Source organism: Argopecten irradians, chromosome 9, assembly GCF_041381155.1.
Source record: "Argopecten irradians isolate NY chromosome 9, Ai_NY, whole genome shotgun sequence".
Classification (NCBI taxonomy): Eukaryota; Metazoa; Mollusca; class Bivalvia; order Pectinida; family Pectinidae; genus Argopecten; species Argopecten irradians.
In genome coordinates this window covers 16471991-16497741 of record NC_091142.1, presented here as the reverse complement: position 1 = coordinate 16497741, position 25751 = coordinate 16471991, and the positions used below count along the sequence as shown (strand labels likewise).

The 25751-nt window shown below is 33.6% G+C and overlaps 2 protein-coding genes across 2 annotated transcripts in view; both read right to left on the bottom strand.

Moving 5' to 3' along the window:
* Positions 1-5286: 5286 nt before the first annotated feature.
* LOC138331630 (potassium voltage-gated channel protein Shaw-like) lies at positions 5287-9931 on the bottom strand. Its single transcript, XM_069279351.1, has 2 exons — positions 9436-9931; positions 5287-7428 (listed from the first exon to the last, which is right to left on the bottom strand). Exons 1-2 carry the CDS (start codon positions 9895-9897, stop codon positions 6514-6516), a joined length of 1377 nt encoding a protein of 458 aa, XP_069135452.1. The 5' UTR covers positions 9898-9931; the 3' UTR covers positions 5287-6513.
* Positions 9932-20384: 10453 nt separating this feature from the next.
* Positions 20385-25751, bottom strand: part of LOC138331629 (branched-chain alpha-ketoacid dehydrogenase kinase-like) — a 28530-nt gene continuing 23163 nt past the window's right edge. Inside the window, exons 9-10 of the mRNA XM_069279350.1 lie at positions 25572-25742; positions 20385-24303 (exon numbers count right to left, since the gene is read on the bottom strand). Of these exons, the coding sequence (XP_069135451.1) occupies positions 24147-24303; positions 25572-25742 (328 nt within the window). The 3' untranslated portion in view covers positions 20385-24146. The remainder of the gene's footprint in view (positions 24304-25571; positions 25743-25751) is intronic.

The window sequence follows — 25751 nt, the reverse complement described above, 5'->3', positions numbered from 1 at the left end:
CCGCCCCGTTATGAGATTATTATTGCCTACAACAACCGAACTTGACCTCATTGAAATGTACCAGCTGGAACCACTGCCTCCGTCTTTATTTATAAAGCATGGTTTTCTTACAAGGTTATATTTTGTTATAGATCTGCATAGGAAAACACTTCTGATTAAAGCTATTGAATGATCTAGAGGGTATTGTGATTGCGTGTGGAGAAGTAGCTATGGTATTTGTTTGAAAAAACGAATGACGAATACATTTTATGTAGGATATTCGCACGAACTTTCAATTTCTGATAACGAATGATGATTCCCATTACCATATGACATGAACAAAGGCAGCTATTTCCGAATACATGTGTATCTATCATCAGTTGTAAATGTAATCTGTATTATTCTCACACTAGGTCCAACGGAAATTTAAAACTTCACCATCGAGACTTCTTTAACTATTCTTTACTTATATTTGAAATACAGTCGCCGATATATATCTATTTTTTGATTTCTTAAGTTAAGATGGTTTACAGTACGTGATATACATATACATATTCAACATTTTACTTAAAGCATGTGCCATATCTTTATCTTGATTTCCTTTCGAAGCATGACGACAATTTGGTCATAAACCTGATGCCATGGATTAGCCACCATACTAAGTTATTGACAAGATTTTCTCAGCATATTTCTAATACTAGAATACCTTCTCCTAGCTTGAAACACAAATTACACTATAGCACAATTATCAATCAACATTGATTGATTATTTTGATATTCCATCAAAGTTTAATTTTATCGGTCTATGAATTGACACTAACATTGCTTCCTGTACAAATAAAATCGTAATTGATTATTTTGATTTCAGCCCAACAATGAACATGTGCAATGTAAGAAGAAAAGGCTGCTATCTCGTGCTGTTGTACCTGTCTGCCACATTATAGTGTACAAACATTTTGCTGACCAGTGGTTTGGTCCACGTGTGGTATTTAGATTATTTCTACATTTGACTGACAAGATGAATGTTGAGGTTAGAGAAAATCCGGAATTTAAAGTCCGTCAATCGAATTATCGTTAGCATACTGACACCATTTCCTTGTTCTGATAAATAGTGATGCTTTCGCATTGCCTAGTTAGCTTACGTTTTTTAATATTTCATTAAATTTGCAACAAAACTCATTTTTTCCAGTTTAAAAGTCGCAAGTGACGGACGGAACAGAATATTAAAATGCTGATCGTTGCGGAATCATATTAGAATGCATAATTATTACTGCATAGTATGTGCCTTGAACTGGAGAAACCCGACTAGGCTATTAAAATAGCCGTTATCAGACTGATCTGGGGAGGTAATGATACCGGCACATTTTTCACGGTTGTTTGTTTTTAATAGACTGGAAATGACAGCTTTTGGAGAATTGTTTACTTATATATGTACTTGACTGACATTTTCATCCACGCACGCTACCGTAAAAACAGGAAGGAGTCAATTGTTTCATTTTGAAACCATTTAGTTATAACAAAATGTTGTCATTCTAATCGCTGATAAATGGATCATTGTTTTTCGCTAAGTTAAACACATTTCAGATGACTAATTTGACCTCTACTTATTACAGAAGATTTTTTGCCCCCGACCAACATGAATTCTTCTATGATTTCACATGAAATAACCTGTAAAAATCATGCGAAACCACGTGCAATTCATTTTCTAGTAAATCTAATTTAAAAAACCCAAACAAACAAGCATACAAACAAAAGCAAAAATTAGAAAAAAATATATAGTCAAACAAACAAAAAAAGAAACGAGTAATTGCTGATTTAGTTGGTAGGTAGGCTAACACATGTACATTATCGTTCTCATGAAAGGGCATGTTTTTTTTTAACTGAATGGGAGCTTCATTATAACCATGTAACTCCACGCTCATCTCTACGCACCAGACACTACAGAATGTGCATGTGTTTGTGTACAATGTATGGATTGTTTACCTGCACTGACGTCATCGGCGCGTGTATACCACTCCATACCCTCTCATCATTAGATTGGTTTGAATGGAATTCATATAAAAATGATTCTCATTGACATCAAAGATTAATTGTTCTACTTACCACAGAAAAATAACATGAAAATATTACAGTATAGATGATCAATAAAGAGAGTTTTACCAGAGAATACATGATACATTTGATGTTTTTTTAACAATTTATTTCGGTTTTACCCATATTGTAGGGTAAATTGAATTGTATACTGCATCAGAAATGACTACATGTTTGCGTTGTTATTATTTATTCATACATGAACATGATTCATGTCGATGGATAACGAAGGATTTATAGAATAAGTTGGAAAAAACAATGATGTAATCATATTATTATTGATAGATTATCCATTATTTATGGACACAAAACATTAGCATGCATGTTTACCTTTTGTTAAAATTCGTCAATAATTTATAGATGATTTCCTGCCTGTCTGGGTACCATTGGAAGTATATTACAAACAAAAGTGACTTTCTTTACATGTACAATGACCAATAACACAAGCAAGCTCTGTTTAAAATTATTAAGGCCTGGTGGAAATTTAAAGTGGAAACAATTTAGTACTGTATGACAGACATACGCGTAAAATGAATATCTGCACATGTATGTAATATTTTTCATATTTTTAACAGCCAAAAACAAATATATTACTCATATATATATATTTATTACATAATTTGTTTACACCAATCTATATATGAAGAAATATAATATTTTCAACTATTACACCGACCGTTCAATAAAACCTTGTTATATTGCACGGTTCGAAGTTATATTGCACGCTTCCATGGAAATGTTATATTGCACGGTTCGAGATGTTATATTGCACGGCTTTAGGAACACCTCGCTGTTGTTGTCTAGTTTTGTAGAAAACTTCCGAGGAATTACGAGTAACAGTGTATAGCCAAAAACAAATATATCACTCATAAGTGTTCCTAAGGAAACATAATTTACAATATCCATACATGTAAAATAAAAAGAGGATGGTAACAAGATGGTGACTTGATTAGTAGACTGCGGTTAATTTCCTAGACAAAGGCTACGGAACCTGAAATTAGGAACAAGGACAGTTGATATTATGGATATTGCAAAACCAAATATGTGCAATGCAATATCTATCGAATTAATGTACACTTATTTACATAAAATGCCTCATAAGGAAGTAGCTTTTTGTCTCTCTGTTATATTCTTCTTTTTATTTTCATTTATTCTTCTGTAGCCGTTATTTTTTTCTAAAACGTACACGTCATATTCAATTAATCATTTCAAAATATTGTTAACATCACTTTATACATCTAAGGTAAGAATGTACACAGACATTGCCTGTTAATCGATAATTTTGATTTTATTATTAATAAAATTTGTTGAATGAAATAGTCCGATCTTCGTTAAATTCTACCATCTTCTCCGTGTTATATTTAAGCTGATCCCGTGTACAATTGCCTATTTGTTCCAGAACCATTCACGATAACCAATTAAACGTCATAAGTATAAATCGGCAAGCAAACGTGGAGGATATAAAGGTATATTAATATCACAAATAATATTTTATTGAGAAAAATATTTGTATAGTCCTGTGTATTAATCGTATTAATAGTATACTAAATGCAATTAGTCGCTGTAACAATTGATAATAGTGATTTTGATAAAAAAAATCTGGTCAAGAGCTTGTACTTTAATTCTGAGGAATGACTTGTGTTCAGGATATGTCTCTGAATGATGTAAATTGTATTAATTCGTTAAATCATAGAAGTAATGGAGTTATCTCCCTTTAGTAAGTCAGAAATACTGTAATACTCGTCGGACTTACAGTACGGAAACAAAGGTACATTTTTGCTAGCTTGCTAGTATCATATATCTACGGTATATACATGATTATAAGATGAAGAACATGTCGGCTGATGTCAGGTTCGCCATTCAGATACCAGAACACGACAATGTCATTTATAATACATAATGGATATCATACACCAACAAAGTTTTCCATAGACGACTATGGTTGACATTGAATGTCCCCTGGAATGTCAAACTCGAGATCTAATAACAGGAAAACACGCTATAAAAACACCATATAATTTAATGGCCATTCCTTGCACAGGAAAAATAATATTCTTCGCCAAGTTTCGTGAACGTTCCTTAAATTTAAGGAATCTCTTCACTTAAAAAAATTCCGGAATTTTTGCAGAAAAAAAAATTAGGTTAAGGAGCCTTCCTTTACCTAATTTTTTTCCTTTAATATTTGTAAATTTTTTTTTCTATGGGGTAATTTAAGTTAAGGAATACCTTAAAGCTAAGGGATGTACATGAAAGTAAGCCCTGATATACAGACTACCATTTCATTTACAGAACTAAGATGAATCTGCATATTTTTGAATATTAACCACCGTCCTATACCCACGTTATCAGCCTACACTACGTTGCTGTCTGAACTGTGCATAGTGGTTTCGGAGGGTACCCATATCCATGCTTACGTAAATTTTTCAGTTCTCATTCCTAGTCATATGTCTAGTACAAGCAAATCCGTTCCTAGAAAACATCATACAAGACAAGTTATTTAAGTGAATCATACAAATGACCGTCTACAGCAAATGCTGTTACTGCACTATGCAATATCCATTGTGATGTTATGTAGGCATCACAACGGAATACATCATCTATCTAGGAATTACTATTGAATGTAAAATTAATTTATATTCTGAATTAAATCCTGAAATGCGATGTAACACACGTTCTCCATTAAATTAATTACTCGTAGTATATTCTGAAATGAAAGTCATCAATTTTAATACACCCTAAGCGCATTAGTTTGAAGTTTTAGAAACAGGATTCAAATAAAAAAAAATAAATACTTGAACACATAGTATTTGCTTTATTCAAGGCAATTACATATAAAACTGTTACATTAAAACGTCGCAGTATTTGTTGTACGTACATTTTCATCAGATCATGTAATACAGTAAAAATATCTTAACAACAATTATATCGAAAGAACGGAACATCGCCACGGCACTAAGCTGACCAAATATTAATACAAATAGCAAACCTTTACAACCATACATTTTATAAAGACCAGTCCTTTTTAATATGCATATATATTGTATTTTTTTCAGAATACTACAGTCAAACATTTGTGGTTCTAACTCCGATGAATCAAATTTCTTGCTGTATCGAACTTTTTGCATGGTCACGATTTCAATATATGACTCTTTCATATGTACATACATGTAGAATAGAACTATTCCACCCTCGGGTACAGAATTTTGGGTCAGAACCGAGGCTTGCCGAGGTTTCTGACCCAAAATTCTGTATCCGAGGGTGGAATAGTTCTATCCTACATAATTTACGTATGAAAGAGTTATTTTCTCACATTGCTTGTCGAGTTACTTGCACGAAAGGTAAGGCAGCCATTTTGTGACAAAATCTTAACTTCTTAAACAATTGATCGATTTTAAAAATAAGAACGCCATTCGAAAGAGCTCATCAAAGTTTGGTTTATATTAATAATATAAACATGAAATCTTTGGTAAAACGGTTTGAAATGCAAATTAAACAAATGAAATCGTAAATAAATTCGGCAAATCAATCGAAATAGAAGAAAAATGACGTCAACTTTGGCTGATATGACGTCATCTGATTATTTGGCAATTGTGACGTCACAGCTATGTAAGATAGATTTATCTTACATAGCTGTCTTTCATGGGACAACTCTATCTTACATGGCTAGCTATGTGAGAAACTCATATATCAGTCGAAGTTTTGTGAATCGAAGTTTTCAATGTATCGAACTTTTTTAAATAGCCCAAATGTAATAGAATCAAAAGTACATGTACATGTATGTAAATAAAACTTCAATATAGGTTGTTATGTAGGTTTTGTTTATTAAAACTTGTTCTGTTGGTCGAGTTTATAATTTTTCACGCTGAACATAATTGCCTGTATCAATAATAAATTTCCCGATATTTTGCACTCCGTTGGGAAATCATCGCGACAGAATAGGTCAGAATATGAACAGCTCTTCATACATATTAACTATACACTCATGCAATGAAAGGGTAATGATATACCATAGGAAAACTGATATCAATAGGACAGATGTTATGGTGATGAAAGTGTTCATTTCTTTTATATGAACAATATGAATAATTACATATTTTTTTCTAATCTTATAATATATTGGTAGGTATGGATTTGATTCATGGTGGAGGACTGGTTTATATGTCCCGACATATTACCACAAGCCCCCAACCTCTGGAGCATAAGAAGCAGTTTCCAGATACTAACCAATGGTAGGTGGTTTTTCTCCTGGTAATCTGATTTTACTCCTCCAACAAACCTGGCACGTCCTTGCATGACCATCACTATTGATAGAACGTTAAACTAATAAAACCCAAACCTGTGTGCGATAGCATGATCGTTCGAGTATTATTTTAGCACTAAAGGCGTTATATTAAAAGGCAAGTCATTTTGAAGAATATCAGGCAAGATAGGGGTAGTTATGGCTTATATTGAATCTTCTGACGCAATTTTCTTTTCAGACACTGTGGCTGTGATTTCCTCCTTCATTGGAGTTGGTGAAACGGATGCCTTTGATTTTGCTTTCTTGGTTTTGTTTAAAAAGCGTTCTCTGTCTTTATTGCGCAGGTGGAGATCGCTGAAATTTGACGCGACCACAGCTATAGGCATTGACAGTAAAAGAATACCACACATGGCACAACCTACCCCGACTACACGTCCTAGGAAGGTCTTTGGGTATTCGTCGCCATACCCAACGGTTGTCATGGTAATTATCGCCCACCAGATTGCCACGATTAAGTCCGGGAAAGTAGTCGGCTCCTCGAATTCTGCATAATACACAAATCCTGCGAATATGGTGACTGCTATTAAGAACACCACGAGAAGCAATACTAGTTCTTTAAGACTAGAACGCAGAGTAATCGACAGGATTCGTAACGAACTGTACTGTCTTACGAGACGAAACAGACGAAATAGTCTACAGATTATCAGCGATTTCAGTATGAGATATATCAGACCAGCTGCAGAATTTTTCGAAACAGTTTCCATGTGTAATTCCATACCAAATACGGCCAACATGCCAAATACCAGGATCGTATCAAGCAGATTCATCCAGCTGCCGAAGAACCTGTTTTTGTTTGGGGATGTTAGGAAATGGAGGACAAGCTCAATTGTAAAGAAGAAGAGGCATGCCCATTCAGTGATAATGATCGGTGGGAAAACTTGGGTGAGTGTCATCAGCAGTTCCTTTGGGTTTTCGAAATCCAACTCTGACTCTAAATAATACAATGTGTAATTATCGTACACTGTTAAGTCCAAATCGGATCGGAAGATTGGATGGGATCCAAAAACAAATGTTAGAATTGAAACTATAACAACGAAGAAATACAGGAAGTTGAAAACCTGAAAAAAACAAAATAAAACAATTTATTTATGTTTTAATATATAATGATGAAAAATGAAAAGCAAAAATTACAAGTGTAAGTTTCAGCAAATATGATTTTGTTTTACTTACTTCAAGTTATAAAATATAAATTATGTTGGTCCTTATTATGTAAAAAAATCGATTTTGCCTGTGATTTCATGTAAATTCTACATACATACATGTATATGTATAAACTATATACTAGGCATATGATGATAATGAATGAGTCGTAGGAGATATAATAACTGTCTATATCAGTTATGAATAATATAGAAGTGACATAGATTTGAAACAAACGAGATAATTGTACGTATGCTTTCATTCCACCTTTTTACAGTGTTATAGATAATTGTAAAGTGATTTCTGCAGGTATGTTTCCATCTAAACATACCTAAAACATTAAAACAATAATTTTTACCCTGCATAAATATCGACTTTGTAAAATTAAAACCTATAATGCATTGCAAGTATAGTAGTTCTTTAACAGAATGTTTGGTTATGAATAACAAAATAAAGTTCTGCTTGATTTTTAAATATGGACATTACGGCCCATATAACTTTATAGGAGTCAAAACCAAATACAGCAATACATTGCTGCACTTACTTAGAGACGTTAACATATAATGTTATTAGGAAACCTCATCATCGATACTCCAGGTGTTCCGAACACTTACGATCTCTACACCCCTGGACTATCTCATAGTAAAATTGGAGGCAACGTATCTAGAACAAGTAAAGCCGTGTAACGGTATACTGTGGTTGGCTATTGCGCGTCGCTCTGATTGTAGTCTTTAAAGGAAATCTATACAGGCCTGTGATTAGTTCAGATGTTTTCCGCTGAGTTGCCTTCAATTTTACAATGAGTCCAGGGTTTTAAAGATCATAAGTGATCGGAACTCCTGGAGTATCGAGGATGTAGGAAACCTATATTCATGATAGATTACCTAATTTAATAATTATTTAACTTATTCTTTCCTAAACATTATAATTGGCCTAGCCAATGAGTTAGAAGAACCTAAATGTGTCTTCAGGGGTTAAATGAGATATAAGCTCACTAAAATATAACATCAATAGACCAACGCCCCCTTGGGGTGTTAATACATAGTACTAATTACCTGAACAATGCATCATCAGATATGGATGTTACATCAATATGTATTATACCATTAACATTATAAACATCACCAGGGTATATCATCGACATTTTGTACTTGGAGATTCATTTTTGTTTGTTTCAGATATATTCAAACAATTGATTTCATCTAGGTCACAACTTATACATATCCAATATACTCGCTTGGCCTAATGTTGTACGTGCTACTTTCCCTAACAACCCAAACGGATTTTTCAGTCTTTACGGATATTACAAAAAATCGTTTACTGTTGATATCTGTAACCTTCAATTGATTTTCTTATCTAACACTCATATTTTAGTTGCATTATGGGAATGCTTGTTCAATAAATTATATTTATTCGCATTTAACGCAATATATTTGATATCCTGTTTGGGGGTAGATACTGTTTTTCATATCTATTTGAAATAATAAATATGCTTTTTCAAAGTAACAAAAACAATTTTGAATAATATTATAACATAATTTTTAATGAATAACTTTAATTAGCTTTCTAATACGTGATGATTCCACATTTGCCCTTATTTGGCATAATGGAATTAAAAAATAATTTAGTTATTCACACTTGAAGAAGAGGTGTATACAATTATACACAAGATTTTGTAATAAAAAACGGTATCTAGCTCTCCTTTAAATTCGTGAAATTTGCAAAATTCAAGATACAATACAATCACTAATATTAATATTTATTTTACATTAAAGTATCACTAATAATATCCTTTATTTGTTCAATGTATAAAATTAAATAAGATTAGTATAATTTGTCGTACGATTTCACAACAATACAATTCTATATCATAGCACACATTTGTTTTACGTCCCTATATCAGTACAAGTGCAGCTATTGTTTACCTGAGCTAGAAAAGACGATTTAGGTTGGTCCAGGAACAGCCATATTGCCCTTTTAACACAAACAAACTTGCTAGCAGCACACTGTGCGTCAGTGTAGTCCAGATCTTGTACGGCTAGATAAGTTTCAAGCGTTTTCAGTGTCTCCTTGTCATTATCAAACTTATAGTACACCTGGAGACAACATGGAGACAGATTTTCCTCGCTCAACTCCCAAAATGGCAGCTCATTACGCAAGGTGGCACCACAGTACACATTTGGTAAATGAAGTTCGCCTGTTCTGTAAAAGTCTAACAATGAGTTGAAGAAATCAGGATTTCTATCGAAGAAGAATTGTTTTGTTTCTTCACAGTATTCATCTGAATCCTCCGACAGCTTCCCAAGCCTTGTATCGGGTTTCGAGTGCAGTGTGTCGTAAGTTGTCTCGAAAAGTTTCCCACCAACATTAATCACCACCCTCGCCATATTTCCAATCCATCTAGCGAGTGGTTCTGTCACCTAGAATGCAAAACGGTGGTATGAAATATCTGGACGTGTCATATGTAGATATATATATCTTAATTAATTATTGATAAGAATGCTAATGACATTGTAGATACTATGGTGTCATATGAAACTCTTTCAGCTGATTGATCCCCTTTGAGGATAAAGTGTTAATAATATATATTTCGAGAGGCAAAGCGTACGCCAATTTAAGCATACTAATCAAATATTTTTAAAAAAATATTGATTTTAAGACAAATTTGTTTCTCATGGTTGACATCACTGCGTCGACTCTACATATTAATGTTATTTTGAAGCGAATTCATGAACTCGCATTTAAAAAAAACAACATATTCTACTATAGTATTTCCTTTTCAAAAAATAAATGTTTGATAAATTGAAATTAAATGTGATAAGCTTTATACTGATTGACATCACCGCTGTGTGTTATAACGAACCGATGATATTATTGGTGAGATCACGGTTGCGTAGTACAATTACTGTGGCGCGACATCCTGACGCTAACCCTTACATTTCAATTGCAAGTTCAAGGAGGATTTCTAAGACTGACTAAATTGAAATTGTTTCTCCAGTAATCCTGGAACAGTAAAAGTATTTGAAAAATGTCGTGTGGTCATATAAACACTTATCGTTAATTTTTAAACATCTTTTCAGATTGGATGTTTTCAGCTACAGACACCCTATCCCATTTGATATTTAGAACTGTTAAGGTCTTTGTAAACAATAGTATTGTAAACAATAGTATGACGCCTCGGACAGAATGCCCCGAAATGATTGTCGGATAGCTGTCACGTGGTGACCCTCTTCCACCATATAAAGGATTAGTGAACTTCACTGTGCAATACAGCGGCTCTCTTGTCCGTCGCTTCGATATTAAAATAATTTACTACAACTAAATACATAATCTGTCTCATTATCGTCCAATTATATTTTATCTGGTAATTTTTATGATACATGTAAATCATATATCAAATATGAAATTCTTTTTTCCGCCTTCGCCCCCAATACATCTAACTGACCCTCTATATATTTATTATGGTCAGTAACTGATCATGTAATTAACAATGCCCTAATCATCATTACACATCTCATGTCAAGGTGTTATCAATAGCTAGGTTAATCAAGGATATGATCGGTGACGACTTTCGGTTATGGCAATAATACACTTGGATTTCGAATCCGCCATGTAAAGATGACTAATGGTATGACACTGATGGACACATTTCAAAATTATATAAACATTCATTTTTTTTACCTACCTGAAATGTAGTATCCATGCAAATATTGCCATGTTACCAAGTATGTCTTTCAGTACCTAGCAGTTGCGCTGTTGACTGCTGACGATACACCCGTTGACATTGTACATTTTTAAAACCGAAATATTTGTTCTAAATAATGGAAACGTATCTCGTTTCGTGCACATTTAAATTGATTTTAGTGACAATATAACGCACACCGGGCTTAAATATTTAAGGAGAATAATGGAATCAATACATGTTAGCATGAAACAGTGCCTGGCTATTTTAAACTTACGTTAAGATAGGTTTGACTCAAGGGATGAGTATCAATTTGGGTAATTGCAGTAAAATACGGTTACAATGAACCACGAAGACATATGAAATCACTTCGTTATAAGCATAGTTCGTAATACACAAAGGGTGGACAACATATAGCTATAACCATGGATTCGTTGAATGTTTGCTCGTTATAAAGACGTGTTACTGTATGCGGGTGTATAGTGATAAGCATTATATTCATCTCCATATAATTTCGCTTCAACTGCATATCTTCAACTTAAACGCGTTGGAATTTTTGACCTGATGGTCTGGATGGTTTATCAGATTTAGCGCCCATTTAAAAGCTTTATTTAAGGAAGGCATCAGTTTAGTTCTAGTTTTGCTGAGGAAACTAATTATTCTTTACATTAATGATAAACTATCAGATCCTTTTAACTATTCGAACTGTCCACCTAATTGCAATGACCTACTTCTATTTGAGGTTGTCAGTTGAAATGTCATACGAACATATATAATATAATGAATGTTTCACGAATCTTTGTTAGTTTTCATGACCAGTCGATCCATTTTACAGTTTTTGATATGCTCTCATTTTCCTCTATTCTCATTGGCTTATACATGGTCACGTAGGGTTCGATATACAACGTCCCGACTTGGTGCTTCCATGTTTAGAAACATCGAGTCAATATTTTTTCTGTGACGCCATTACCTAAACGTTTGTTCGTCTTGTGATTAACATACACATTGAATGATTATTTTGACATTTGAAAAAAGAGCTACAATTGTAACTGATATAAAAATTGAGGACCTTTTATTCGGTCCATATTGTGTTATACTGCCTTGGTAGAATATAAAATAATGACCGAGGACGTACAGCAGTTAATGCAATCAATTAAGGTGGTATAACACTATTTGAACTTCAACAAACATAATTGAAAAATAAATATGAACTGCATATTATGTAAGTTCTGAAAACATTTTTGATTACCTTTGTTAGTCCTGATATATCGGTGTCAATGCATGGGTTGATGTTGATTGGTTGATTTAGGTATCTATGATTTATGTGTATGTATTATATGAAAAAAGGTTTCAACTGAAAACAAGAGGCCCAGAGGGTCTGTATCGCTCACCTGGTTTGTAATGCCAAGTTATGTTCTGAATACATGGTCATTGTTTCATTTCTGAAGGAATTTAAATATTTACCTCTAAATTCCATGTTTGGCCCTACTCATTCTGTTCCAGGTGGTCAGAACACATATGACCAGTAGTGGTTTAAAGGATTTACTTTATTTTCCCTACTGGGCCCCGTCCCTCCTGCCCCCCCCCCCCCCCCGGGCCCCGTCCCTCCTGCTAAAACTACCTCTAAACAGGTCCACTCCAAGGTCCGAGCAGAACCGGGAAATAACATAAACCTCAATCACATAACAAGACTGTTTGTTTCTTAACGTATCCTTCAAAAACTTCAACTGAATTGATAAATAAAAAAATATGCTTTATGAACTAATAGCATCACTAATCATTATTCATGACACTATGCCATAGTGGAAACATAAGCATCACTGCTGACATAGCCAAGCATTAGATAGGGCTAGATCATAGAACACCTAATATGGTTAAATTGATTAGTCTCTAACATTTCTGCTGATAGGTTAATAGCATAGTCTATATGAGTAATTCGACCTGATACATGTATATATCGGTAACCTTCAAATATTCAAATATTGAAAAAATACACCACACGTGTGATATTGTTAGCAGTTAAATTACTTTCATTGTTACAAGTACACTTTAGCGTTAATCATTAGGCTAATACTCTAATTCGTAACAATTTCGGGTCAATACCAACGGCTTCAAATAACTTTTAAATTTTGTTCTAATGTAGGAGTAATTTGCCCATAATTCAACTTATCCATACTAATCTATATACAACATGTACCCGTTTTCAATAGTATCCATTACTACCATCTATTTGTTGACCTCTTATCAAACGAGGTTAAATACAACTGGCTATTCTATAGAGAATACAATAGTGTTAAAGGGTCAAATACAGCCACATGGGTTTATATCTACATCCATTCACTATAACCATTATAAATTGATGACCGTCTAGGTATGAAATAAATCTTTCAGGAATACAAATCAGCCACTAGAACAATAGGTTTTATCCCTCAATCTATTCAAACCCACGTCTCAATGTTTGTTTATACAGTATGCATTTTGTCACTTATCATACTCATTAGCTCTGTTTACACTTCATCTATGCTAACATACACCACGGTCATTGGTCATTATGCCTTACGTGTTTTATTCAACAAAGTAGTACATAGCAGCAGGAAACATGTCAGGAGTACTTTTTATAATATTTCCTATAACACAGTATTATATCGATGAGCAAGAAATTAAAACTGAAAGGGATTCGTCTGATACGAATAATAGTCAAAATAGAAATATTATATAAATACTACCTGCATTAGAGGGTGATAGTGCCCAGTGTCACCCCGAGGCGAAGCCGAGGTTGACAGTGATATTCTGAGGGGTGACACTAGGCACTGTCACCCTCTAATGCAGGTAGTATTTTTTTTATTATACCAAAAGTCTAGAAACAAAACTACTTTTCAAGTAGTTGCAATCCATTGAAACATTTTAACTGATTTTAACAAAAGTCGAACAATCACCGTCGGCAGAAGAATAGCATATCAGCTTCTACTCAGTAGCGCTAACTATCATTGCATTATTAAAAAGAATGCTCACAATAAGCATTTAATGAAAATTTGTGTTGTCTTGTCTCCTGCGTTTTTTAAAATCTTAACGTTTTTGTAAATCTCAATGAATTTTGGTTTCGTCCCGTCGTCTGTTTACAACATTCACCGACGGGTTCATAGAAACCAATATATAGCGCTTTGACGGTAAGCGAAAAGGCGTGAACGGGAAGCTCCGTCCTTAATATAAAAACAATCTTGATAAACAGACTAATTTAGCAAAACTATTACTAAATAGGTCCAGATAATTTTTGAAGCGTCACTTCAAAAAACAAAGATGGCGTCGAAAAAAATAAAGCGAGTGCGCATCTTTTTCGGGCGGTTAATATTTTACACTGTCAACAAGAGGCCCAGAGGGCCTGTATCGCTCACCTGGTTTGTAATGCCAAGTAATATTCTGGATACAGGTCCATTGTTTCTTTTCTGAAGAAATTTGAATATTTACCTCTAATTCCCCTATTGGGCCCCACCATTCCTGCCCCCTGGGGGTCAGAGCTAAAATTTATACAAGCTCTGTTCCCCTTCCCCCAAGGATGTTTGTGGCCAAATTTGGTTACAATCCATGCAAAACTCTATGACTAGTAGCGATTTATAGGATTTACCTTTATTTCCCCTATTGGGCCCCGCCCCTCCTGCCCCTGGGGGGTCAGAGCCAAAATTTATACAGGTTCTGTTCCCCTTCCCCAAAGAATGTTTGTGGCCAAATTTGGTTACAATCCATGCAGAACTCTATGACTAGTAGCGATTTATAGGATTTACCTTTATTTCCCCTATTGGGCCCCGCCCCTCCTGCCCCCAGGGGGTCAGAGCCAAAATTTATACAAGTTCTGTTCCCCTTCTCCCAAGGATGTTTGCGGCCAAATTTGGTCACAATCCATGCAGAACTTTAGGACAAGTAGCGATTTATAGGATTTACCTTTATTTCCCCTATTGGGCCCCGCCCCTCCTGCCCCCAGGGGGCCAGAGCCAAAATTTATACAAGTTCTGTTCCCCTTCTCCTAAGGATGTTTGTGGCAAAATTTGGTCTCAATCCATGCAGAACTCTAGGACAAGTAGTGATTTAAGCAGAACCGGGAAATAACATAAACCTCAATCACATAACAAGACTGTTTGTTTCTTAACGTATCCTTCAAAAACTTCAACTGAATTGATAAATAAAAAAATATGCTTTATGAACTAATAGCATCACTAATCATTATTCATGACACTATGCCATAGTGGAAACATAAGCATCACTGCTGACATAGCCAAGCATTAGATAGGGCTAGATCATAGAACACCTAATATGGTTAAATTGATTAGTCTCTAACATTTCTGCTGATAGGTTAATAACATAGTCTATATGAGTAATTCGACCTGATACATGTATATATCGGTAACCTTCAAATATTCAAATATTTAAAAATACACCACACGTGTGATATTGTTAGCAGTAAATTACTTTCATTGTTACAAGTACACTTTAGCGTTAATCATTAGGCTAATACTCTAATTCGTAACAATTTCGGGTCAATACCAACGGCTTCAAATAACTTTTAAATTTTGTTCTAATGTAGGAGTAATTTGCCCATAATTCAACTTATCCATACTAATCTATATACAACATGTACCCGTTTTCAATAGTATCCATTACTACCATCTATTTGTTGACCTCTTATCAAACGAGGTTAAATACAACTGGCTATTCTATAGAGAATACAATAGTGTTAAAGGGTCAAATACAGCCACATGGGTTTATATCTACATCCATTCACTATAACCATTATAAATTGATGACCGTCTAGGTATGAAATAAATCTTTCAGGAATATAAATCAGCCACTAGAACAATAGGTTTTATCCCTCAATCTATTCAAACTCACGTCTCAATGTTTGTTTATACAGTATGCATTTTGTCACTTATCATACTCATTAGCTTTGTTTACACTTCATCTATGCTAACATACACCACGGTCATTGGTCATTATGCCTTACGTGTTTTATTCAACAAAGTAGAACATAGCAGCAGGAAACATTTCAGGAGTACTATATTTCCTATAATACAGTATTATATCGATGAGCAAGAAATTAAAACTGAAAGGGATTCGTCTGATACGAATAATAGTCAAAATAGAAATTTTATATAAATACTACTTTCATTAGAGGGTGACACTAGGCACTGTCAGCCTCTAATGCAGGTAGTATTTATTTTATTATACCAAAAGTCTAGAAACAAGTAGTTGCAATCCATTGAAACATTTTAACTGATTTTAACAAAAGTCGAACAGTCACCGTCGGCAGTAGAATAGCATATCAGCTTCTACTCAGTAGCGCTAACTATCATTGCATTATTAAAAAGAATACTCACAAAAAATTTGTGTTGTCTTGTCTCCTGCGTTTGTTAAAATCTTAACGATTTTGTAAATCTCAATGAATTTTAGTTTCGTCCTGTCGTCTGTTTACAACATTCACCGACGGGTTCATAAAATCCAACATAGAGCGCCTTGACGGTAAGCGAAAAGGCGTGAACGGGAAGCTCCGTCCTTAATATGAAAAAATATTGATAAACAGACTAATTTGGCAAAACTATTACTAAATAGGTCCAGATAATTTTTGAAGCGTTGCTTCAAAAAACAAAGATGGCGTCGAAAAAAATAAAGCGAGTGCGCATCTTTTTCGGGCGGTTAATATTTTACACAGCTGTCAAAAATACACTATCACCCGTTTCTAGGTGGTTGCTACGAACGTGTCTATTGTTTCCTATTGTTCTAATGTTACCTGCCGTGTGATAGTGTAAAATACCAAATATATCTCGACCAATCAGAATGCAGGATTTTCACTTGAGGTATAATAAATATATATATATATATATCACAAGTTCGTTCATTAGTCATTCGTACCTTTGTGTCGTTGTTAAAAATGCCATTAAGCTTATGGAAGTACTCGAGCTCACGTTCAAAAAACTTTAAGTCAGTCATCATTAATTCATAAAAATGTTTTACAAACGACTATTTACGGTTTGGGGCATTTTTGCCTCCATATCCACCGACTTTAAAACAAAAAGGTTCGATTTGAAATTAATACATTCCCAATTTAATTATTATGAATATTTTTGATATATTATTCAAGATATATCTTTTAATAAGGAGTAATATAAAGTTTTATAAAGTATATAAATGGTTTCTAGATGGAAAAAAATGACAAAATGTCCACATATTTATAATCTAAGAGTGGTTGAGATAGTTAAGAAAGGAATTTCAACTGCAATGATACACAATCATCACATCTATTGCATCAAGAGTGTACTCGATACATGAAATTATTTGACGCATTATTGAAATCCTGAATCCCGAATCGCGAATACGGTGCTGGCATTCGTTATTCAAATTCAAGACAATTTCTCGAGGTTTTCAAGTATTTTTGAGATTTTGAAATTATGTTTTGATCTGTTTTTTATGTTTTGAAATTGTTATTTATTTGTTTATTTTTGAATTCCGAATAAGGAGCTGGCACCGGATTCGTTATTCGAATCCCGGATCCCGAATACGGTACTAACTTCAAGTTGCCAAAACTTAGTCCCCTTATCATGTTTGGAGCTTAGAGTGTAATAGTTGTTGCACACATTTATTCGACAATATAATCATTTCAATATAACACACCATACAGTTAGGATTTAATTGCGCTTCTGCTCTATTATTTATGATTGTTCTGACACAATATTGTATTTTATTGTATCCCCTGACATTACCCAATTTTTGACCTTTAGGTTAAGTGGTGACCTCTACAAATAAACTATGTTTATATCCCTCTGTACTTATTTGACTTCAGCTGTGACATTATTTGTTATTTATTTGATTGTTCCCTATGCTCTGACACTACATTAGTAGGTTAATATGATTTGATATCGGACATTTCAGTAAAAGTGCACCATGAGACAATTTGTCATTAGCCTAACACATATAAACACCGTAAATAATTTACTTAACAAATCTAATTAAATGGCCGCTGAAAGTAACGACAACATTTGCATTGTGAAATCTGAAAATAATATAGGAACTGGAATCCATTCATTTCAAAATGGACAATACTTAGCTTTCCATCGTAAATGGTTGCATAATATTCAATTGTTTTATAAACAGTATTGATCTCAAAATCGAAGTTTCAAACAGTAAAAAAGTCAATATAATTACATTATCAGACGGGGATTTTGTTTTAATAAGTATAGGGTCACTGTAAGGTTGATTATCATGTGAATACAGCGTTAACATACGTATAGCAATGTCTATTGTCCAAAACTTGAAGTTAATATACCGTTACTTACTGTAAAATACGAGAAATACATCATTAACTTTGAGTTTGAATAATGATGTTAGCAAAGATAATCTATTATATAAATATGACTATAAAAATGAATATGATTGTAAATATATGATTATATAATTAAATATCTTAAGACTTAAAATAGTTGTTCAAACCTCGGCAATGAGAAGGCGTCACACATGCTAGATGCGAAATCTGTTTAAATCTTTCTGAATAATATACATACACCAGTAGATGTACATTGATACAGGTACAACAATGAGCTACCATATATGGAATAGCAAAAACACTCACTTACCTATTGGGCAAAAACACTCACTTACCTTCTTTGCGCGTCGTTTCAATTTAGACAAATCACCAATATTCACCCGAGCTAATTTGAAATCGATTACCACTGAATGTATATATATTAATATGCTCCAATACAAATGTGTCTAATACGTCTGCATTAGTTATTAACCGGGTCACGTGCTTATATATATACCCCTGTACCCATAGGGACCTTACATTGATCGGAATGGTATTGACAGCTTGTAGCCTCTATTTACTTACAGTTTATTGTAACTAGTTTCAGGGAACTCATTAATCTCCAATCATGAAGAATAAGTGTATGGTGATATAATTCGTCTCAGAACTGCTGGATGAATGTTATAGAAAACATTTTCAAGATTCAGTTAATATATTCAAAACGGATATAGTGACATCGTACAAATTTACAGAAGATTGTCTCTTGCAGGATAACGATTTGGGGCAATCAAATACAAATAATTAGTGCTTACATGTAAAATAGACAATATAGAAATAAACTGTTGTTGTTTCGTATATTAGTCATCTGTTCGATAAATCGAAAATCAATTACGAATTTTGTGTTCAATTGAATATTTACCCCAATGAACTAATTTGTAAGCATGTGTTATGTATTTTCCTAGTAGAATCAGTACAATACTTCATAAGGAAGATCATTATTTCGGTGAAATTTGATTCCATCAGTCAACGGACAACATTGAAACCTAATTCTATTAAACAAATAAAGTACCTTTGCATACGGATACGTACGTCATAGACTTACATTATAAACTTGTCTAACAAAGAATATGACCCAAATGCTTTGGAGAGACAAGGCTGTATCAGCTACGGACTGGTTATAATGACTGACGTAAGCAAGATAATGTAGAAGGACAGGGGAGAACGTTTCAATCATTTTTTGTTTTGATGAGATAAAACTATTTGTTTTTGTGTTTTATTCTATTGTTTCGGTAATACCTAATATTACGACGGGTATGTTGAGCGGGTGAGAATAATGCATTAATGCATTTCGATTAAAAGTTATCCGATGAGGTTGTTATGGCCACTATGCGACGATCCCCATTTCATCAGACTTTTCTTTTGTATATTAATGGCGCTCAATCATGGTATTGCCATATTTACAATAGAACATTATTATCTTTCTGGAATGTTTTTGCGGCGGCTATTGTTATTTTTGGGCTCCGTCCGTCCAAAATACGTTTTCGGGGTATAACTCAAAATCCGTTCAACTTATTGTCTTAAAACTTACGGTACAAATCAGCCTAGTGCCATATTTGTTACTCTTCCTATGGAGTGTCTTCCATTATCCAGATTATTTGTTATCATGGAAACTTAGTCAATAAACTAATTACCCTTTCCTTTCTTTTTCGGGCTATAACACCAAAACCGTTCAACTAAGCTTCACGGAACTTTCTGTATACATCAGGCTAGTGCCCTCGTGTTTGGAGTCTTTATTTGCGAATGTTCCTCTGTGACTATAGAAACACCAAAAACACCAACCATGAAATATTTACAATTCGCAATATCATAAATATTAACAGAAAATAAAACAAATGGACAAAACGAGCTTCAGTTGACATTTGTTTTATTTCACGCAGTTTCTATTCTAACTCACACCCATTCTTGATTAGAGATAAATATATAAAGACTAGAAAATCTTACCCGATCTCGGAATTAAACTACATTCCACAAAATACAAATGTAGATAATAGAAATAAGCATAAGACTAAGTATACATCATGTGCGTACTGTACTGTACTGTAAGTTTTTATCTCGTATATAGTGTAAAACAACTGTCTTACGTTCGCGAATGTCGCGGAAGTTTAACTCCGAAAATATCTCCTTCCTTTCTGATACTGAAGAAAGGAAATTCTATTAAATTTTCATTTTGCGAAATTTGATCTCTGCGAACTTTTTTTATATTAATATCGCGAAATTTAGTAGTCGCGAAAAATATTATTCACAGTATTTACTAATAACATAGCCATCGCCTAATAATTGTATATTCCACCACAATATATAGATGTATATCGTATATACATAAAATATGTAATCAACAGTAATGCAAAACAAACATATATATGTTTCTATAATCATAAAGTTCACATTCAAACAATTATAATTGAAAATAAATATACTTATATAACGCATTTTAGAAAATAATATATTTTGATTGATTTCACAATCATGACAAAATATGATATACATCAACATGGAATTAATGACAAAACAATTTTCTTCGCGATTTACATACAAAACTCAACATGCACCAAATAAAACGTAATCAATATATTCTTATGTAACACCATATCAAATGAAATTACCGTTCTGTAGTCATTCAATATGTACCATGAATAAAGTTACATAGCGGTATCGAGAGAAAAATAATACATGTACTTATTTTTAGTGACATGATACCAAAGGTACATATGAGTTTATCTGTTACAAAACAGGTATGTCTGAGATCCGTATCAAACAGTTTGACATCGAGTTTGTTATCAAATGACTAGATACTAGCAGAGTACATTGTGATCATGATACAGCAAATACGGGAAGGTTATACCGGATTATTGAACGATTTTCACATTGTTCTCAGGAGCCCGCAAATAAGACATATAATTGCTAATGGAATCCAGTAAATATGAGAATAGGATATCATTAATAATTACTAAAAGCTCAATTACAAAAAAATCTCTAGACTAATCAAAGGAAGCAGAGAAAAAATCTACCGGAAAACTCGATATAAAGTGTTGCCTCATAATTACTTTTAAAATCAACGAAGAATATGTGCTTAATGGTAAACGGGATGAGTATTTCATTATGTGGTCAGATTCGTCACATGGGCACTTTGTGTACGAGTCTGTTAAGTACTTTGAAGGCTTTGACAACAAAGGCATTAGTAATAACAAATGGGTTAACAAAACAAAAATCCATATCAATGAGATTCAATTACAAACAGAGTTGCTACAACAATAGCTGTTGAGTGCATGGATGACCTTTTATGTTCAACATAATGATCATAAGAAAACAATAGAGTAAAACGCTGTTATAACGAACATTTGAGAGCCAATGATATCACTTCGGTTTTTTGCATAGTTCGTTATACACAATTACAAACTTAGAATAGGAATCTTTGCGTGGAATGAGATATTTTGTTTTAACTATGAATTTATTGTAAACATGTTCGTTATAAACGCGCTTACTGCATCAATTATGTTTTAAAAATAACTAAAATAATCTTCATAAAGGTCAAGAAGACACATGATCACTAATGTAAAATATACATTTATAACACAATATGATCTGAACACACACATTACGACCTACGATGAGTACTCCAGTATGAAATTCTAATAAACGTAGTTTTTAATCCCCGCAATATCAATCATTTGAACTCATTACTACAAACGTCAATATCACGTCAAGTACAGTAATGGCGCCTAGCTCTGCTGCAAACTTCAAACGGAGGCAGATATATTTCTGATCAATATTTATAGCAAAGTAAAACCATACATGTCATATATGATGCATGCAGCTATAATCATTTGTTTGCACAAAGGTTTTCTAGCCGACTGCTGTAATGACATAAACATGATATGTAGGGATCACATTTGTTGCACATGTAAAAAATCACACTGGAAACGACGCTGAAAAACCGGCAGTCTACATGATAATACGGTATCTCGTATGTATTTACAAACAATGATTACTTGCTGAATTAGCAAAACAAACCAAAATCAACCAAATACGGTTTCCTCCGGCAACAAGATTGTACGTAGCATGGTATACATTAAAAAGATAATATGAATCAACTAGAACTAAATACTTGTTGAGATTCATTAAAATAACGAGTACATAAAATTAGGTTAGAAGTCGTCCGAAGTCGACCTTCATAAAGTCTGACTTACAACAGTACTGGTAATAAATATGTCAGCACTACGATAACACACATTTTGATGTTTTGCTGATGGAAAATAGAGAAAACAAAGAGATCAAACTGAAAAAATCGAGCACCTTATCGATATATATCACAAAGACAACTTACAAAACCAAAACGAAACAAAAATAAAATAATTAGCATAAGATAATGTATCTGTGTCAAACGACAGCAATCTACTCACTCCTCAAACATTCAACACTTCAAATATACAGCAGTCTGTAAGTGTTTTCATCAATCAAAATTGGCGTGTTAATATTTCTGTATAACGACCAATACTGGAAGAAGCTTCAACTGTTATTAATATAAATAGTTCATACCTAAAACAATATTCAGAATGTGTTTACAATAATTGGAATGGAATAAAAGCCATCACTACAATACTATGTGTTGAACGGGACATAATCCCCAGAACTAACAATGTTTTCCTTTCGCGTCAGCATTATTTTATAGCATAAGTATTTTATATACCCACCAAAGTAATATTAATCGTACACGCCTAATATCATATTCCGAATGTGTTTATAATCCTCTTCATAATGAAATAAAAGTCATCACCCAATGTGTCCTTCGTCTGCGTGTGGGAAGGGACATAACTCCCACAACACTAACCGTATGTTTTCACTTCGTGACAGCAGGTTTTACAAATTACTGCAAACCAACTTCCATTCGAGTGCGATTTAAATTCAGGTAAATTAGCGAATTAATATCTACATCATCTGCATTGATAGGAATTATCATTCAATTGTTAAATACGTGAATTCTTATATTCGCGAACTTGTTTTGAAATGGAAATCGCGAAACTGAATAGCACCGAAATAAAGTTAGTTTACAGTATACAAGTGATGACACCAACATTAATATAAACCTACCATAGATTTAAGGTGCATCACTCCCACAGCAACCACAAACCACCATTAACATTAATATATACATTGATATGTTAATCCATTGAGCATTGTACTATCTGACCTATACGTTTTAAAAGAGATCGCTAGCTTGCATTAAAATATTTCCCCAACGTAATAAAAGATATTAACACATCGACGACAAAGATATGTTCTTCATCTTTGAGGGCAGTTTATTGCTGTATTACTTTTATCTCTCATTTTAATGTTTATCAAGACATATCCAAATACCAACTTCACTCAACAGTTTACAATGGTATCACTTGACCAATGTCAAATACTAACAACTTTTTAAATAAATCATTGTACATGTATATTACGCCATAGTTGATGTTAGAGACAAAGAGACTGATATAATGCCCTAGTTATCTTAATAAAAATATCTGGCAGTTACGTTTGCTTTTTTATACATAAAATGTATTTGATTGGTAAAACTGAAGACGTTGACACATCTAAGGATTGAGTTGGCGACACCAGAAAAGGGTTTATATCCTAAAACCAGGTTTCTTGACGTTGCTAGTGGAATCGATATGAGACAGACGGATATATACATCTGTACCTATACCCTGCATCGTCTCCAGGGTTATACCACCTCCTAGAAACTCGGCGTACGCTCTGGCAGTAGGCAATCCGAATCCGTATCTGGTGACAAATAATGACAAAGGGAGGTAAACATAAAGAATATTTGCGTTTGAGGTCGCGGTTGGCCAAAAACGCTATAGAACGAAATAAAAATTATAAAAAAATAATGTTAGCAATTGAGCAGGATGGTGTCATGATTCATCATTTCAACAATTCTGATTCGATGTTTCTATTAAAGTATTGATTCATTCCACAAAATATCACGACTATTTTGAAGAAAATTGATCGAGGAATCGCTCAAGCAGCGACACATTGGATATGAATTTCTGATTTTATTGTAATTCGGCCAAACATTTCTTATGCTTTCGTTTAAAACGTATCAAAACGTTAGCTCGAAGTGGCGAGAATGTTTTTTTTATAATGGACAACACAGTTCAGTTGTACTTGAAAATGCGTTTCATATATATATGTTTTCGTATATATGTAAACTTACAAAACAGCAATCCTATCGGCAGAATGACATGCTTTACAGTGGCAGTGGAGTATGTTTATATTATTAATTCAGAGGGGCATTGATACACTGTAAACTTTGTGTATAAATTATATTTAAATGTGTGTACGTGCTCACAAAGGGGATATAACAAGTCACTTGACTTCTACATACAAACAAGCAAGAATCGACTAGTCTTTGATTTGATAAGCAAACTAAGTAGGCGACGTACCCAATAATGCATTTGCACCAATGTCAGCTTGATCGATATATTGAATTTACACTGGACATTTACTTTAAACGATACCTTGACCTTTAAAATGATATCAATTTTGAATTGCATTCTTGACAATCAGCCAGAAAATACGACAGCTAGTTTGATATCAGATTGATTTTTAGTAAACAAAACCTTGAGACTTTATTTGCTATTCTGCACTTTCTTTAAAAGACAACATAAACGAAAATATAACCGAAGATATCTCCCTAATTAAAAAAACAATGCCACAAAGACATGTTTTTAAATGATGGTGACAGAATAGTGCATGAATATATATTAAGACATTTAAAAACCATTTGTGATCCGTGTGAACACTGAAAACTTAGCATTTCTTATGTAAATGTTCTTTTGTCAAAATCTTATTCAAAGCAACAAGGTATGCTCACTCTTCCGGAGCATATACTCACATTAACACCATGGACATTTAATATCAAATTGATGTTATATTAAAAGAAAAAAAACATTTTCCTTCAGATTAATCTATATATCGAGTTCTAATTATGACTATGTATGTAATTCGTTCTTAATATGAAAAAGTATAATTACATTTTTCTGACTTACCCGTGCATACGACTGGCAGATTCGCCAGCTCTCCCCGCAGGACTCATCACCTCCCCGAATATCCCACCTGTCTGAACCTGATCGTCTGTTAGAGAGTCTGCCGTAGTGTAGTTATAATTCCAAATTTTGTCTTCAATATCGTGTGGAACACCACCACCCCGATCAGATACCCTGAAATGC